A 17,553-nucleotide genomic window follows, 5' to 3' on the forward strand; every position below is an offset into this window, starting at 1 on the left:
GTAAATCCAGTGGGAAAATGTCCTGCCAACTTGCAGATGCGAGTCGGCCGGACGAACGGTAGGTGGCGCTGCATGCACACGAGTCCGTCTCATAGTTTGCAGCTGGTGCAGAGGACGAGCCATGAACCGTGCCGTGTAAAATAGCTGATTACTGAATGTGAAGGCATTTTGGCCATTCGCACACGCAGATAACTACAAACATTTGGGCACCTTGATATTTTAATATTTTAATTTCGTTATTCTGCCGCAGAATGAGTTAGTCATAGGTAAAATTTTCTTACATTCCGGACATTGATCCCGTTAACTAACCAACTAACTAACTAATTGGACTTGACAAAGACTAAATTAAAAAAAAAAAAAAAAAATTAAAAAAAAAGCACAAACAAAAAAGAAAACAGTATTTCGGAAACATTTCGAACGTAAACCATGTTTTGAATATTTATTTGACTGAAGGTTAGCTGATTAGCCGAGCGATTCCGTAACTGGCCGAGAATTGCCGAATCATCTGTCCTGCCCGGACTGCTGGAAGCGGCCGCAACGCCATGTTGGCGAAGTCTCTCATCTCGGTGAGAAAAAAATGATACAAAACATACTTGTCGAGAAGAAAAGGTAGATCGCCGAGGGAGGCTGAAGACCGCGGCGATTATTTCTTTTGAAAGATACGAACCGAGCCGGATCCGCAGAGGTTCCGGACGGGTGAGGGAGGCTAAACCTCCCACCGTCCCCATGAATAGCACCGCTGATCCGAACAGCGACTTTCCATGAAAAAAAAGACGTTTGTGTTGCTATTCGAGCTTCGTTATCCCAGTTCGTTAAAGGGATTTGGGGCCTGCTTCAAGAATCTGCTACACTTGCTCTATGTATGCAAGCTAGGCGTTGTTTGTATCAGTATTTATTAGGGTATTGTTTTTATTTGTTGATTTTTTTGCGATGAGTTTGCCACCGAAAGTGGTCCCTAAACAAGCCGCTGTCGCAGTTAGCGGACCTGGAAGTGTCCCCTCTCCGTCGAGCCAACTGCGGGCTAACCAGACCTCCGTGTCTCTGCCGCCGGGAGCCCCAACAGCTCCTCAGCCTGGCGCTGTACCGCCACCTCAGTATCCTTTGGCATGGGTAACATGGAGATGGCTTGTGATTTTATGCATTTCACTTCCCTTTATGTACGTAGCACATATCGCAGTTTTATTAGCGATAGATAATGGGTTGGGGTTGAGGTTGGATGCGGTGAGGATGGTTTCGTTTGGAGGGAGCTGGGAGGGGAGGGGACAATTAGCTAGCTAAGTATGCTAACATTAGCTTATCTTGCCGGTTGTCAAAGCTAACGAAAATGTCAGTTTGATTTTTGGGTGTTGACGCTACACTACTATCTGTAATTACATTTGGGATTAAATATGGGTGTCATTTGATTATAGTGGCATTATATATTAATGATGCACAAGATGACAATTTTTTAGTGTAGGAAAGCTCCATCACCGGCAAGCTATCAGGCTCTCCACACCGGTTGCCGGCTTTGTTCAGTTATCGTTGTTGGCTATCAAGGAGCATTAGCAGTCGTTACTGTACCAGCCTGCTAAATTAAGAGTAGCCTCTATGGCTAGCAAGTGCAGGAGTCAGTAGAGCAGGAAAGCTTCATCCATTTTAAGGTGATGACCTGCAACTTAATAATGGGGCTAATGCTAGCATTGACAAGGCCCCGCTGGTGGGAATTTCACCACCGTGCCCATTTCACATAACGTTAGCTTTTGAAGGGGTGTTCCTGTGCACCTTGACAGGCCTGTCAGTTCCTGGGCCGGTGATCTCTCTCTCTCTCTCTCTCTCTCTCTCTCTCTCTCTCTCTCTCTCTCTCTGGGCCAGACAGCCTGCATAGATTAGCAATAAGAAAATAGCTAGCTAGTTTCAAGAACGTCTTCACAGCTGCAACGATGTTTGCTCTAGTTTGAACTGTTAGTCAAACCACCATCAGCTGATAAGCGTGTTAAAGTTGCTTCACGGATCAGAATTGTGTTTTGTCTTCTGCCTTCTCCCAGAAATTTTGGCTCCAAATATTTAACATGCAGTTTAGGGCTCTAATCGGCGTTTAATGTCACGGCTTCGTGCTGTCACTGCCCCAGAATCTCCCTTTACCTTTGAATTTACACAGAGGTAGATCAGTGTCACGTTGCCCCACTTTTGGTGGAATGAAGTCACCGCTTATGTCACCTCCTGTTTTATTTACAGCGTGACGGTGTCAATAGTGTGAGGGAGAGGATTAGGTGGACGTCTCCCGTCAGTCAGTGGCAGAGAGATGTCTTTTGTGATCTGACAGCTTCTGTTGTGGCTTAGCTTCGGGGCATGATGTCTCAACCCGATTTCCTGGCACCCATGATCACAGCCGCCCTGTGTTCTGGACATCTGTAAGGGGCAGTAAGTAGCTGGTTATGGCAGGTGGCATTACGAAGCCCCTCTCTTGCTTCCAGTGTGTTGTGATGTTTTTGATTCGTCTGTGAGTTAGATGGCTAAATCCAGCAACACAGAAGATAATGATCTCTTTATCTGTTGTGCCATGTCCTCCTCTGACTCTCCGGGCTTTTGAAATGGCTGTTAAATTTGCTTAACCTACTTTCAGCTTTATGATTGTAAGTGCCTTTGCCTACCAGTTGAGTACAAAACTGCAACCTCTCCATTAACTCAATGCATGCCTTGTTAAAGGGATAGGGTTACAGTGAATAGGATAATGGTAAATATTTCTGTTTTAAAGTAAGAGACATCACACCTCTTGGGCATAAATGTTTTATTTGGCTTTTCGGTTTGTTGTGATCGCTTTTGCTTAGCTCAACCTTACCATTGGCTAAAGTGATCATTCTGATTTTTGTATAACATTATGGAATTTCTGAACCCTGTTGATGAAGTTGTGACTATCGTTCAACTGATGTAGTTGTACCGGTGTCCCTGCTAAGTTGACAGCGACAAACCTGTACCACACAGCCATCAGACAGCCATGTAGCGCAATGGCAAGTTACTTCATGAGACTTATTCTTATTGCTTTAGCTTTTTAAATGTCATTAAAAGATAAGAGTTAGCCTCACTGGTTAACTGAAGTTTGGCTGAATGTGTTTGAAGATAATATCATGAAGACTCAATTAAATTCAATCCAGAACATCCAATTCTCTCTAAGGTTTACATGATATTATGTCTCCACCTGTATGCACATGGTGGGGCGGACATTACACTAATGCCATGACAGTTACACATATCTAATGTACTTCTAATTCAATCCAGGACAGTAGTCCTGCAGTGAATTGTCCTCTTATGAAGTTAATCAAATCAGTTTTGTTGTTGACAGTGTGTTGAAGAGATGTTGTTTCAACTATGTGGTAATTTTTGGATTCTGTACTTTGCAGTGCTGTTGGATTATATTCAATTTCTTTCAGTATAATACAGTATGATTTATTCTCACGTTACATACTCATCTGTGCAGTAGGAGGGGAGTTAACAGTAAGAATCAATTGTATTAACATCTAATGAGTGAATTAATATGAAAATTAAAACTAGTGTGCTTGGTACTGGGATCTCCGTGATCGCAAGAACACCCTGATGATCCTAGGGCTCAGTTTTAGTGACCACAAGAGCTAGAGCACTAGAGTATAGGGCATTTGTCTTTCATGTCTGTATGAAAACAGACAATCTGAGTGTCGACACTTGTCTGACCTCTCCCTCTCCCCAAACCTCAGAGCTAGGGAGTGTGGGAGCCCGTGACTCTCCGTCTGGCCTCGGCTTCTGGTGTATGGGGATTCCCACTTGGGAGGATGTTGGCGTGTGTGTTTGTGGAGTCCTAAGATGCACCGCGGTTCGGCGGCAGGATGGTGAGGCGTGTGTGTGTGCATTGCGGGGGGGAGTTTGTTTCTGTTCCTGGTTGCCAGAGAAACACCCAGCGCATGCGTCTGCTGCTGCACTAGCCAGACAATGGCAGTGCTGCTTAACATTCAGAGCGAGAGGCCAAGGTGGCGCTTCCCACCATCTGCCAACAAAGGCCCAGGTCACCCAGCCTGCTTTAGCCCTCCTTTATTTCCTTCCATCCCCCCGTAGCTCACCTCTTCTCACTGCTGACCTAGCTGAGAAAACTGAGGGCTTCTCCCCATTTTCAGCTGCTCCTTTCTCTGGGCAGCCCCCTCCAAACCCTTCAGCTTTCATGGTACAGTACTTTTATCTCTCTTTGAAGAGGGTCACTACTTTTTAAGGCTCGTAGCTTTGCAAATGTTTTGTAATTAGTTGTCGTCATGGTTTGTGTTTCCTGTTTGGACAAAAGAATAACAGAATTTGCCAAAAAGATCAGAGAAGTCTAATGTCACCTGCTAGCCAGGAATGCAGTAAAGTCAGAGTTAGTTATAACGTGTCGCCGCGTCATGTGTACTCAGCTGGTAGGTCACACAGCACAGTAGTCCTATATTTCGGGACAGGTGTGTGCAGCCTGCATGAGAAGATATTCCCATGAGTATACTCACCGTGGGATGTTATAAATAAACTGCTGAGTTGTTATGAGCCAGCATGCAGGACTGTTCTTTCCAGAGAGGGAGTGGCCTGTTGAAGAAGACATCCTGCACACTCAGTGCTCTACCATTGCTTTAATCTGAAGTGACATTTACACATCACTGTGGATATATTTTTTGCAGTAATGAATGAGCAGCTGTATTTGCTCTAGAAAAACCCACCCGGTAACTGCTGAAAAACTGACAACATTTTCTGATAATGGTCACGTTGCTTTCAACTGTTCTTACAGTACTCGGTATCTACAGCGAGCTCTGCGAGATCCATCCAACCCACACAATGCAGCAGTGAGGCTGATGGTGAAGTTCAGATTATTCACGTTATTCACATCCACTTGTCAGAAAAGTACTGCTAGAACTTTTGCCAAATCTGTGTGATTATTTGTGTTGGAGCAAGAATTTTTGCTTTGCTTTACAAATGTACCAATGCAGTATTGCATGTACAGTGAGAGTAAACCGCAGTCAAATAATGGCTTCACTTGTGGGCAGTTGTAAGTGCGGTAGCTCTGGTAGGTTACTATTGTCGACAGCTAGCAATGCCATTCATTTTTAGCAGTCATCTCTGTCAGTTGTCCCTGCTCTTGTTGGTGTTGGTTATTTATTTCAGTCCTCTGATATGTATTTCGGAAGTCTTTTTTTTATGCAAAACAGAGTCTGAAAAAACAGGTATTTCATGGTGAAACCCGCTGTTGGTAAGTAATCGGGTACTGTTTGTTAGCACTGTTGGCAAGTGTTTTTAATCAGCTCGGCCACTTTTCGTTGTTCATGCTGGTGGTACTGCTCAATGCTGCTGCTGCTTTAAACATAACCCAGTAACATGGCGATAATTTATTTGGGGCCGCTGTCTCTGACTCCTGGCGTTTTGTTTCTGCTTCCGCCTCAGCGGCTCTGAGTAAATTCCTCGTTTCTTGATCAGTGCGATATTGCTCATATGAATATTGGATCACCTGTGTCATCATACACTCCATCAAGGTAATTCAGATTTACTCAAAGAGTTGTGTCCAGAGTTTCATAGAAAATAACTGTCACTGCAAAAAAAGGAAAAGGTTGCTTCCACTATGGCTGGTTACTGACTAACTGACTAACAGAAAGCCAGGGTTGTAGTTCTGAATTTTTTTCATCTGCACCTTGTTTGAGATACATAACAGACTTTGCAACCTTATGGCTGCTAACGGAAAACACATATACACTGTAGACATACTGTTGGAAAATCTCATGTGTCCTTTAATTTTTTGGTCTTTAGACCATCATTTGGAGGAGATTATGAACCTCTGCAGATTCTAAATTTACATTAGCACCGACTCGCCAATAAATATGTGAAGCCCCTATGTGCAGACCACGTGCAGTCGTCTCAGGCCTGAAGAATATTGAGGACGTTCCGTCTCCCTCAGGTCATCAACATCGCTTCATCACGATTAAGTGATTTTTAATTTCTGAAGTCCATAGTAAGTGGTAACTTGAATGTGGATTTATCCTGTAAATCTTGGAAAAAAACAACGTTGTGGTAATATTATTGTTTTTGTACTTATATATTTTTTGCAGTTACCTCCTTAGAAAGTGAAGACTGACTGTCTGTCCCCAGAACCATTGTGGCTTAAGATTTGGTTTGTAAGAATTGAATCCCCCAACTTACCAACTATTGTTCAAACTGTAGGGAAAGAGCAGTCTCAGCAACAGCAGGCAGGCAGTGAGAGCTTTGTGAGCTCTGCTTTTATCCAACTGTGTGTGTGTGTGTGTGTGTGTGTGTGTGTGTGGGAGGGAGGGAGGGAGGGAGGGAGGGAGAGAGGGAGGGAGGGAGAGAAAGAAAGAAAGAGAAAGTGGCCAGTGGGCCAGCAGGGGGAAGGAGGGTTTGTGTCTGCACCATCTGGGTTGTCTCCACTCACTTCCTGTTTCTCCACTCTGGACCCTCTGCACTGAGATTTCCAGGTAGACTGCATCATTCAAGTGATACATGGCAAGTTCCTTTATTCTTATTTGAAATGTATGCCATATGTATTTGTCACAAGACTTTCTGCTGTGACAAAGAAATTGCCTGTGTGTAATTATACGCCAGCTCCCACACAACAATTTGATTTAGGTGATATTTGTCTACAGAGCAGCTAAGGCAGCAAAAACAAAGCTCACCTTTCACTCTGACCCTCTTTCGCCTCTTTTTCTTGGATATTTCAAATGGTTTTTTTGCTCAGGGATGAGGTTAACTACAGTGATTCAGTGTTCATTGAGCTGTATCATCCTCCAGATCACACCCTGCTATTTGTAAGGCTGCATCTCCTCCTGTCTTCCCCTTTCTCTCCTTTGCACACACTCAGCACTTAAGTGGCTTTACAGTAAGCTAATGATGAAGCAGGAGCAGCAGCAGCTTTTTTTCTGTCCTAAATGTGGCTTACGGGTCACTGGTGGGGTCAGGGGACAAGCTACTTTATGATCTCCTCAGGGAAGAAGGGTCAGCATGGGCTCCTTTTAGGCTGTGGCACCAGACTTTACATTGTTAACACTAAACTACAAGGCAGCCTGGCCTTTTTTTCAGAGGTAGAATCCCTGTTTAAAATGTGAGTGCCTTTTCAAATTGTATACACAATTGTATGAACAGGGACATAGTGGGAAGGTGACGTATGACATCTGTGGTCACTGTCTTCAAATTCCCTTACAGCTTGAATAGCTGGCATTCTTGAGGTTTACTGTTTTTAGGATTATGTACCTTCAAATTTGCCTTATCTAAACACTGCATTTCTTGTCAGAGGGTCCAGCATTGCTGTGATTTTGTCCGGTTGGATGTTGCAGGTACATTTTCAGCCACACCGACACTCTCTCTGAGTCAGTCACCCTGTTGTAAGTTGACATTGTGCCTACCCTCCCTCCCTCAAGCGGAAAAAATGAATGGAGGTCAAACTAATGAGTAATTTCTAATCAGTGCGGTCAGCCACTTTCGTGGCTGTGCCTGATACGTGCAGTACAGTTTGACTGCAGAATGTCTGCATCCGTCTGGTTACCTGGCCACCCACATGCAGGGCTTGACATAAATGATGTCAGGAAATGTTGTTTTCTCAGCGCGATCGCTCGGATGTGACACCGCATACATTTTCAAGCTGCTGTCAGACGACTGCAATATCTTTACCAACATCATGTCATACATCACTCTTGATATTCTTGATGTGCATTCATGCTAGCCTACCCTTTTACGAACCCTCCGAGGAAATATGTAGCTAAAAACAGAAAATGCTTTTAATATCAAAGGGAATTTTCGTTACAGATGTCCTTAACCTTTTCATGTAGAATGCTTTTGCAGAGGGAGCACAAGACTGGATCAGTTATCCAGTTAAATAAGTCTCTTGCCGTGTTGCTTAAATAGCACTATGCAACGAAATAGATTTTCTGCTCAATATCACTGTTTGAGTTTCCATCAAAATGTAATAGGTGAAAAGTGTTGCACTTAAAGCCACGATACAAGTGTCTCCCTATTAACAGTACACCTAGTTTGTGGCATTACAACATTCTGCAATTACTACAGGTGTTTGTGTTCTGAGATAACAGAAATCTGCATACTGGCTTTCAGCCATTTAAATAGGGTCTTGTTTTTATAATTTGGCTGCAGTTCTAAGAAGATGAGGTCTGCCAAAATCCCAGGTAGATTTAAGTCTCTCATCTTACCGGATCATTTTTGCATTTGCTTTTCTTGCCCTCGCCACTGTTGATGACAACCCCTGACCTTCAGACGGAATGGTTCCTGTTGCTGCTGCAGCAGCAGGTCGAACCCTGGTTTCACCTGTCTGCGTCTTGTTCCCTACTCTCTGTTTACAGTCCCCGACACAGTTACAGCTGCCAACTAGTGGACATGTAGAGCAGATAGATCGGGTTGCCTCACTGTTGATAGCTCCCCACTCCTGTCTCACTCTCTGTCCGTCATCCACCAGACCTGAGTCAACAAATATGATCAAATAATTACTACAATCAACTTTTTCTCCTCCTTTGTGCCTTGTGGCTTGGAAGTACCACATTATGGCTCTTCAGACCATGACAGCTAATCTGTGAATCATGGAAAAAAGCACTCTCTCTGATAACCACACTACTTCGCAAATGTCCTCTCTTAGATTCTCCAAGCATGACAAAACGAGAGTCAAAATTGTGTGTAAAAAAAAAAAAAAAAAAAAATACTGTGTTAACCATAGCACAGTTTAACTGACCTGCTCCTCACCTAGACTGTCATGTGAGTGTGAAGAGACTGAGCCTCTAATTACTCCTAATTTCTGTGTGTGTGTGTGTGTGTGTGTGTGTGTGTGTGTGTGTGTGTGTGTGTGTGTGTGTGGGGATGGTTGTGTTGTTTTTCCAAATTCCCTGGCAATGAAAGAGATAATGCCGCCTGCTGTGCTTCTGCTTTTTGAATCGCAGCCCTCTTTTTAAACGATTCTTTTCTCTCTCTATCTCCCCCTCTCCTGCTTGTGTTGTCGGTTACGAGTAGAGGTGCTGGCAGGGGGCCAAAAGAGATGACAGCGCCTGCAGGCAAGAGCAGAGCAGAGCAAAGGAAGAGGGGTTAGGGGAAAGGGAGGCTTGATTTTCGGGTGAAAGGAAGAAAGCCAGACGTTCGGTTTCCCTTAAACCATGTGACCAGCAGTTTGTGAGCCTGTCTGACAGAGGCAACTGTTTGAGCAGGTTACTAGCCACAGGGCTTCCCTCTTCTATGTGGCTATTACACATTCCCTCTTTTGTCTCCTCTAACATCTGGTTTATGTTTCCCAAATGACTCATTTTACATGTTTTTAGAAGCATTAAAGAAAGTTACTTTCTGTTCTGGTCTCTGTTCAAACAGTTCCAGAAGTTTAGAGTGTTATAGGTTTCATCAGTATCATGACAGGAGGGGTTTCTTTAATCTATTATTAGTCTACCTTTTAGCATAAGAAAAAGAGAATTAATATTGAATGATGTTTGTACCTTGGCTAATCCCATGTCAGGGGTGAGCAGTTGTCTAATCTTGTGCTCTGTCTGTCCCCTTGCCTGAACTAATCCAGAAATCCATTTCAGATTTTCCCTTTAACTCTTGCAAAATGGTGAAGGTACATAGTGTACTCTGAGAGATGGGGCATTTTGGGCGGGGGGGTTGGGGGATCCTTGAAATCAAACTGGCTGTGCTATCGGGGTTTGAGGAAAGCCCTTTGGATCTGAATCAGCTAATGTATTACATAAAAGCACTGTAGACTAGAACTGTAGAATGTAACGATTTCCGCAGAGTGACGTGTTTGCTAAATGGGAAACTTTAAACTTTACTACACCAAGTTTTCTCACGTGGTTTAGTCAGCAATATTTAGACTTAATGTCTTTCACAGGAAAATGTAAAATATCATGGGAAGGTTAACTGTAGAGCCGTCCAACTCTTACCTGGCTTGAAATTTATTTTAGGTCTCCAGTTACTACAATTCTTCTTCTTCTTCTTCCTCTTGTTGTTGTGCTACACTTTATGTGGGAACTTGCCCCCCCCCCCAAAAAAAACCCAATCAGTCGAGGCAGACGGCGGCCCACCCTAAGCCCGTTTCTGCTCAAGCTTTCTACCTGTTAAAAGGGTGTTTTTCCTCGCCATTCTCGCCAACTGCACGCTCATGGGAGGAATGTTGGGTCTCTGAAAGAGTCCGGGCTAGACCTGCTCTATATGGAAAGTGCCCTGCGATAACTTCTGTTATGATTTGGCACGATATAACTAAAATTGTAGTTGGAGTTTTCCTTAATGCACCTTTTCCAGAATCCAACGGGTTCAGCCATCGCTGGACGACCGAATCTTCCCCACACAGCCTGGAGTCGCTGCAGTCTACAGCGTGAGTCGCTGCACGCAGCCCCTTTCACAAACACAGTCACGTACATATTCACCTGCCTGTACGGGTACCGCACTGCATACACACAAATTGTACACTTAAACAGCCAAAGTATGCCAAGTGTAACTGGTCAAAGTGTAGCTACTTACACAAGACTTTAACTCAGTTGGGAGATTATTTGGTACACCTGGGTAAAATTAATGTCATCTTCAGCACTACCTTTTATGAAGGTTTTAACGTTTGCTTTTAGTTTAAACAGAGAGGTGTTGGTTCAACTTTTGGAGTTTGTTGTTTATTTCGATGCCATTGAGCTGAATTGCATCTTACTGATAGATGGTTGCAATACTTAGGCTGTCCTCGCTGATTATAAATGAGATGGAGAAAATTAGAAACTCCTCTCACTGAACATTATAACCATTATAATCATGCTCTGATGAAGGCTTCATGCCGTCATGTAAGTTTGGCGCAGGAGACGTCCACCGGTTTCCTTTTAAGATTATTATAACCTTTATTAAGGTAGGATTTATTGTTGTTGTTTTAGCAACTGCACCTAATCAGTGTTTGGTACCATGCAAGATAACAGCGCCTATAAACTACCCATCCCCCTTCAGTTGTTTCATATTTTATACTTTCATCATTGAGTCACATAATATGGAAATTAGAGTTTTACAGAAAAAAAATCACATTTACTTCTATACGTGGTCCTTGACCGAACTTTAGGGCTATTTATTGTACTGCACTGTTCTGGGCTTGTCTTCATAATAATTCATATGTGCGTTTACCTGAAGGGCAGTGATTTGTTAGAGGGCTTGGTAGATGTAAGATACTGATTAGTGACAATCCTACCATTAAAAGTGCAGATACCTCTAAGTTCATGGTTGCACATCTTGTAAATGAATGTTTACTGCAGAGATTGGAAGGTAAGCATATTGATTTCCTCTTTCACTTCACTTTTCATTGATTTTTCTCACCCGAAATGAACTGAGATGACAAAATAAATGCAATTGTTGCACACCCCCAGACATTCCCCCTGGGGCTTTTATTTCCGTAATATCTTGCATTTATAAACATGGCAGTATACCTTAGATTCGCCACTTTGACACCACAAAGAAGATTTTGCCGGTGATAACATTTCTGAAATGTGGGAGGTAACAGTAGGTCGCTCCACATTGCAGAAAGAAAAGCGCTGTATGCTTGAAGATAGGCCATTCAGCTGTGAGCTTATTTATCCACTGTAACACAACAGTACGGGAAACGTTGCAGGTTTTATGAGATTTTCTAGCTCTGAAAAGTTCATTTTAGGGGGTTAGGCTGCAACAATGATGACACTAGTGGAAATAAACCGTGCCCATGGCATGAAACAGTTTTTCTGTGTAGTGGATGCTGCGTTTGCCCACTTTCCTTTTTTTTCCCCCCTTCGCCTCATGTAAAGCCTCTATACAGCTGCTTTCCTCCCCTCCCCCATCCCATCACTCTATGTATGTCCTCAGAATCAGTCACTTGCCTGAAGCAGAGCAGGCTCCTCCCCTGGTAGCAGCAGCTAGATTAGTTGCTTTATCCCAGGTCATCTGAGGGAAGTGGGCCACACAGAGAAAATGGAGAAATGCAGGTCGGATTGGTACTATAGAAGCTGTAAGGAACACTGCCCATAGTACCAAGTAGATTTAAATATAGTATACTGTACGTTTGGAGATGTATTTAAATGTTAGTGTCTGTAGCTGCCTCAAGGAGCCTTTAAAGCTTTCATTGCCAGGTTCTGTAAGATGGGGAAAAAAGGCCCTGGAGAGAAGAGGTGGGTTGCTGAGCTTTCCAGGCTGTCTCAGTGTCTGCCTCCTACTTTCTTCCTGCAGTATCTTGTCTCATTCCCTGTTGTGTCAGGCCTGCTGCAACAACAAGCAGCACCTGCACTGGTGCCAGCCCACAGCCGCAGCAGCCAAAGCCCATCCCACCACACCACAGGCTAAGAGCTGAGTCAAATCTCATCTTTGCCCGATACTGCTTGCTCGGCGGTGCCTGCTCTGAACCCTCCAATGGTCCACATCAACAAGGCTTGTTTAGCATGACTCGGTTGTATCAGGTGCATTCTGTCTAACACAGATGAGTGGGGATGTAATATGATTACTTGACCCAGTTTTGCCATTTGAGGCCCAGACATCCTTGCATAGCATAGTTTGGCATGGCAGGCTGCAGGAGAGGCCAGAGCCCAGTAGCCGACCGCAGCAGGCTTCAACACCCATGCACAGCTCAGGCCTTTACCTCTGCACACAGACAGGGGCTAATCCTGGAGATTGAGTGCTTAATTTACATTGCCCAGCAGGAGGGAGGACTAATGACCTGTGGAATCCTGCCACTGCTGTTCTTGCTCTACATCAGTGTGTGTCTGTTTTTCTCTTTTTTTTGTGTGCGTAAGTCTGACATAATATCTCGTTTTGTGTATCTGTCTAACCTCACGGTTTGTGTGATACAGGTACCCAGGCATGCTGGCACTCCTTACACTGCTCATGACATCACAAAGGGACACCCTAACTTGGCGGGCACCCCGCCCGGTCATGCCCACTCCGCGGCGCTCTCTCAGGTATCAGTACCCACAGCTTCCCCATATCGCTACCCTAAGGGCTGGGAGGCAGGCGGAGGGGTGAGTTTGTCACTGTGTCCGCCGTCATCCTCTCTTCGTATTCATGTTTGGTCTTTTCATTTGTCTGCTTTTTTTTTTTTTTTTTATGACCTCTGTTAGTTCATTACAGTAGGTTATTGTTTCCCAGTATAGTCACATCGTCACATAGTCACATAAGATTTTACATAAGGTTAATGTGGTTTACATGTCTAAATGAATAAGTTGTTTTTTTACCCAAAATTTGACACATTGTAAGAATTTGAACACTAGAGAATATTTTTTTCAAAATTTTAGAATTTCTGCTAGACTTTATAATAATAATTTGAAATACTGATATTGTAACAATTTTATTCTGAGATAATGTAATGATTATTGCATAATGTTTATTCTGCCCATTTCGCCTACCCCTAACCTGTATTATTTGTCTTTTCTTACATCAGCTTTTTATGTGTTTTATTTTCCTTTTTGTCGTCTTCTGTTTCAATACTTCTGAACAGCAGTAAGCCATGTGTGCAGGACTGTGTTGTTTTTAATGAAATTTACATCATTGTATGATTTAAAAGAGGGTCAAATTCTAGATCGATTCTGTGCCCTACTGCCTATAGACAAACATACATGTGGCAAAATGGAGATACACAGTGTAGCCCTTTGCAGGTTGACGGTCTATTGCAGGGCTAACGCATATATGTACAAATACATTCACATTTTGCAGTTTGGTCCGTAAGTGTTCAGACAGTGACACAATTTTTCGGAATTTTGCCTCTGTACACCACCATGATGGATTTGAAACGAAGCCATCAAGAAAACAAGGGGCTATGTATAAAAATGGCTGTAATTCCTAAACGGTGAAAGTTCAAGTCCTTTGTGGTAGTGTACAGAGGCAAAATTACAGAAATTGTGTCACTGTCCAATTACTTATGTCCCTAACTATAGGTGACCTGTATGCTGTAAGACTATAGGAGGAAAGAAGAGCACCTGGAAGATATAGTTTCAAATAATTATGACGGGTAGCATTTAATTCTTTTTACAAGCTCTGTTTTTAAAAAAAAAAAAAAAAAGTTGAAAGTGGGTATTAATGGAGATGTGGGTTCGGTTGGATTTAAACAGGATTAGTTAATTAATTACCTCCACTAAGGAGGTTATGTGATCATCCGTGTCTGTCTGTTTGTTGTTGGTTTGTTTATTTGTCAGCAGGATTATGCAAAAACTACTGAACCGATTTGCACCAAACTTGGTGGAGAGATGGGGCTTGGGCCTGGAAAGAACCCATTAAATTTTGGGGCTGATCTGGATCATTTACCAAAAATTAGAATTTTTTTTTTTTCTCTGAAGTCTGGTGTACGTTGTTTGATAATGGCCATGAGGGAGGTCTGCGCTCTACTGAGCGCACTTTCCAGTTAGGATTTTAGATGGTAGTGGTTAGGTAAGGGTTAAAAGGGACTTCCTTCGCTGCCTGTAACCACAATTGTGTCCATGTGCATGTGATGGAAATGGGATGGGGCAATAACAAAACAAAGAGGACCAGCTGGCAACAGAACAGAAATAAAGTGGGGCTGAGCCTTATGGGAAGATTCACTCACATCTCACCCTTCTTTGGTTAAGGCAGCACTACATCCTCTGATTACACTTGTACACTTGGGAAAAACACTAAACCAATATTAGTCAAACCGGTAGCTCTCAGTGTAACCATTAATCATAAAGAGAGTGACACTGCTGCTGTGGAGCCGGCATCTGTGGCCCCCTCGCTGCTCTCCGTTAGAAGCATTTCGACTCAGTGACTCAGCCTCTTTGGAAGTGTGTGACTTTGCTTGCGAGGAATCTAGTTGTTCCTCTTTACTGTTACAGCCTAATGGCCCACTGCCTCACCCTAAAGAAGCTCTAGTCTTTCACCAGCCCTCTATAAATAATCTCGTAAACCAGCACAAACCTGAATTATCACAACCATACCAGCAGCAGCTTGAAGAAGAGTAAGAGTAAGTATCTGTGTAAAACCACCTCTGCCTAGCCCCAATGCAAACTAGATGAAGGATAAAGGGACATGGGACTTGCAGTCCTTGAGGGTACCAATTATCTTTGCGCAGTACATAAACCCCAATCTAACATTTTCTCCCAGCATCATCCAAAATACGTTAGTGTTGTGATGTCTAGTGTATTGTTAAGGAATGTAACAGTTAGTCTTTTAAAGTGTGAAACGTCTTAATGAAATGACCAGTGACTGGTTGCCGCACAGCTCATGTTTTAGTATGTAACAAACCCTCTCCTTCTCTGTCCTTCTTTGCATTTCTTCTTTTGACAGTCTCCATACAACCCTGGACAAAATGCTGGCTCTGCCTCTCTAGTGTATTCTCCCCAGACACAGCCAATAAATGCACAGCCACAGAGTCGCCCGGTGAGTCTCCCTGTGGTCTTTGATTTACAGCACACGTGCCTCAGAGAAACCAAATAGATTTTGATTTACTGTGACTGTAGAAGTTAGTTTTATTGAGTCAGTGATGGAGGGTTTATGTGTTTTAGAAGCCACGCAGAGCCGATCCGAAGCTGCTCATGGCAGTGGAGCAGTTTAACATATTATTTATTTAATGGAGTCTCCTTCGTTGTCTCCTTAGAGCCTAGGTGTGGGTGGTGGCACTGCATCACCGGTGGCCTACATGACATGACTCTACACTGGTGTAATTTTCTCCCATCCATCTCTTCCATCATTAACTACCGTCTGAAGAGCCTTGTACATTCAGTCGAAACCATGTATAATTAATCTCAGTGAAAATAGTGGAAAAAATTGATAGCTTCAAAAGTAAATCGCAGTTGGCTGCAGAAGAAAGAGTTCAAATTGGTCTTCAGGGTAGTGGGCTAGAAGATATGGATGAGAAGATGAAGCGATTTTCTGCCAGATTACCTTGTGACTGTCTGACAGTCAGATCAGTCATTGTTAGGGCAATTGATGAAGAGTCGGGACCTTCCTCAAACATCAAATGGTGGCCCATGTGGGGGAAATTTGACCCAATTCCGTGTGTTGGGGGTGAATTTGGAGTTAAAATTGGGCCTAGTTCCAGCATAAAAGAGAGGCATCTGTACTGTGTACAGGGAAGTGTACACCTTTTGATACTTGTATTGTATTACATCCCCATGGAGACTCAGAAGGTGAACTGCATTATTAGGCCTGTGGAGTGTATTTAGTATGAAACAATTTTTTTTATTTACTTGTTTTCTTTTTTTCACACGCTATTAAATTGTGGATGGCTGTATTGTTGTTATCTTATATGATTTAAATATCTTTCTTTGTTAAATTTTAGCGTAATGTCAAGATTGCTTTAGTTTATATTGGTTAGTGTAGCCTAAGCAAAGCCATTTTTTAGATTCACGTTTACACCTTTTGTGAAAAATCTCCCACAAGAAGTCAAGTATCCAAATATCATATTTACTTTTCCAGCATTCTCTGTAAGCATAATTCCTCTTGACAATTTGGAGGTGTAATATCTACATTCTCCTGTAAATCCAATCTATCTGGAACTCATAAGCAAGTGAAAGCTAGTATTTGCAAATACACACTTTGACTTTGGTCTGTGTGCTGCATCATGTGCCATGTGTCTTTTAAAGCTTTTGTTGCGCTGTGGTTTTGTACTGTATTTTCGAGCATCTGCTTCCATCACTCATCTTATCTCTGTGTCTCTCTTCTGTCTTTCCTCTCCCCACTTTGCCATCACTGCTTCAATCTCCCTGCTGGACCTCTCCTCCCTCCCCCACCAGTTTGCTACGGGCCCTCGACCAACCCACCATCAGGTAATTTACCCCTGCTGAACGTCCCTCCCGCTCCCCCTCTCGCATCATGATCATCATCAAAGCAGTTTGCTGGTACCTGCTGGCAAAGGGGCTGTTCGTGGGGCGTCTGTTCCTTTAAAAAAAAAAAGTCTCAGATTTGAAAGCCTTCAAGTATCACGGATGCAGTTAAAGAGGTTTTAATTATAATGGGTTATTTCTGAGTGGGCTTTTACTTTGAGGATAACCAGCCAGGTGCACAAAGATGTTTCCTGAAGGGTGGAATTTTGCTCTATTCATGTTTATTCTTATGGTGAGACTGAAGTCGTTTCATTCCAAAAAAAAATGAATTGGTATTAGATAGTTTTTATCGGGTTTAAAAGTAATGAAGTGTGTGAGTGTCCCGGGCTCGTAATGATTGTGATTCTCCCAGCCGTTCCTTACACATGATATATTATAGGCATTTTTACATGATAAAACCTTGTCCTTGAATGGATTGACTGCCACTTCATGTTGTCTTACATTTTCACAAACATGCAGGCTTCAGCTGGACACTATTTTTAAACCAAAAAAATTAAATGAAATTAAAAGAATCAATGCGTTTATTTTCCTGTATGGTTTGAGTTCAAATTGGGAATACATCTGAATTCACTGGCCTTGTGAGCCCATGGTAATTGGCTTATCCTCGGAGTCTGGGAGCTGTCTTGCAACTGCATCTTGACACGAATCAACACACTTAATCAGCTGAATGGTCATCAGTAAGGCCTGACTAGTGCCAGTGCCGCTGGACACACTGAAGGGCCCTTATGTGCAGCAGAATATTGAGGCTAAATATCAGTTCTTGCTCTCCTCTCCAACCAAAGTTAAT

At 43.0% G+C, this 17,553-nt stretch overlaps 1 protein-coding gene across 1 annotated transcript in view; it reads left to right on the forward strand.

The window, feature by feature from the left end:
* Positions 1 to 94: 94 nt before the first annotated feature.
* eif4g3a (eukaryotic translation initiation factor 4 gamma, 3a) overlaps positions 95 to 17,553 on the forward strand; it is a 51,052-nt gene continuing 33,593 nt past the window's right edge. Inside the window, exons 1-5 of the mRNA XM_040158807.1 lie at positions 95 to 1,094; positions 10,249 to 10,321; positions 12,786 to 12,953; positions 15,229 to 15,321; positions 16,677 to 16,709. Of these exons, the coding sequence (XP_040014741.1) occupies positions 931 to 1,094; positions 10,249 to 10,321; positions 12,786 to 12,953; positions 15,229 to 15,321; positions 16,677 to 16,709 (531 nt within the window). The 5' untranslated portion in view covers positions 95 to 930. The remainder of the gene's footprint in view (positions 1,095 to 10,248; positions 10,322 to 12,785; positions 12,954 to 15,228; positions 15,322 to 16,676; positions 16,710 to 17,553) is intronic.

This window comes from Xiphias gladius, chromosome 21, assembly GCF_016859285.1.
Source record: "Xiphias gladius isolate SHS-SW01 ecotype Sanya breed wild chromosome 21, ASM1685928v1, whole genome shotgun sequence".
Lineage (NCBI taxonomy): Eukaryota > Metazoa > Chordata > Actinopteri > Istiophoriformes > Xiphiidae > Xiphias > Xiphias gladius.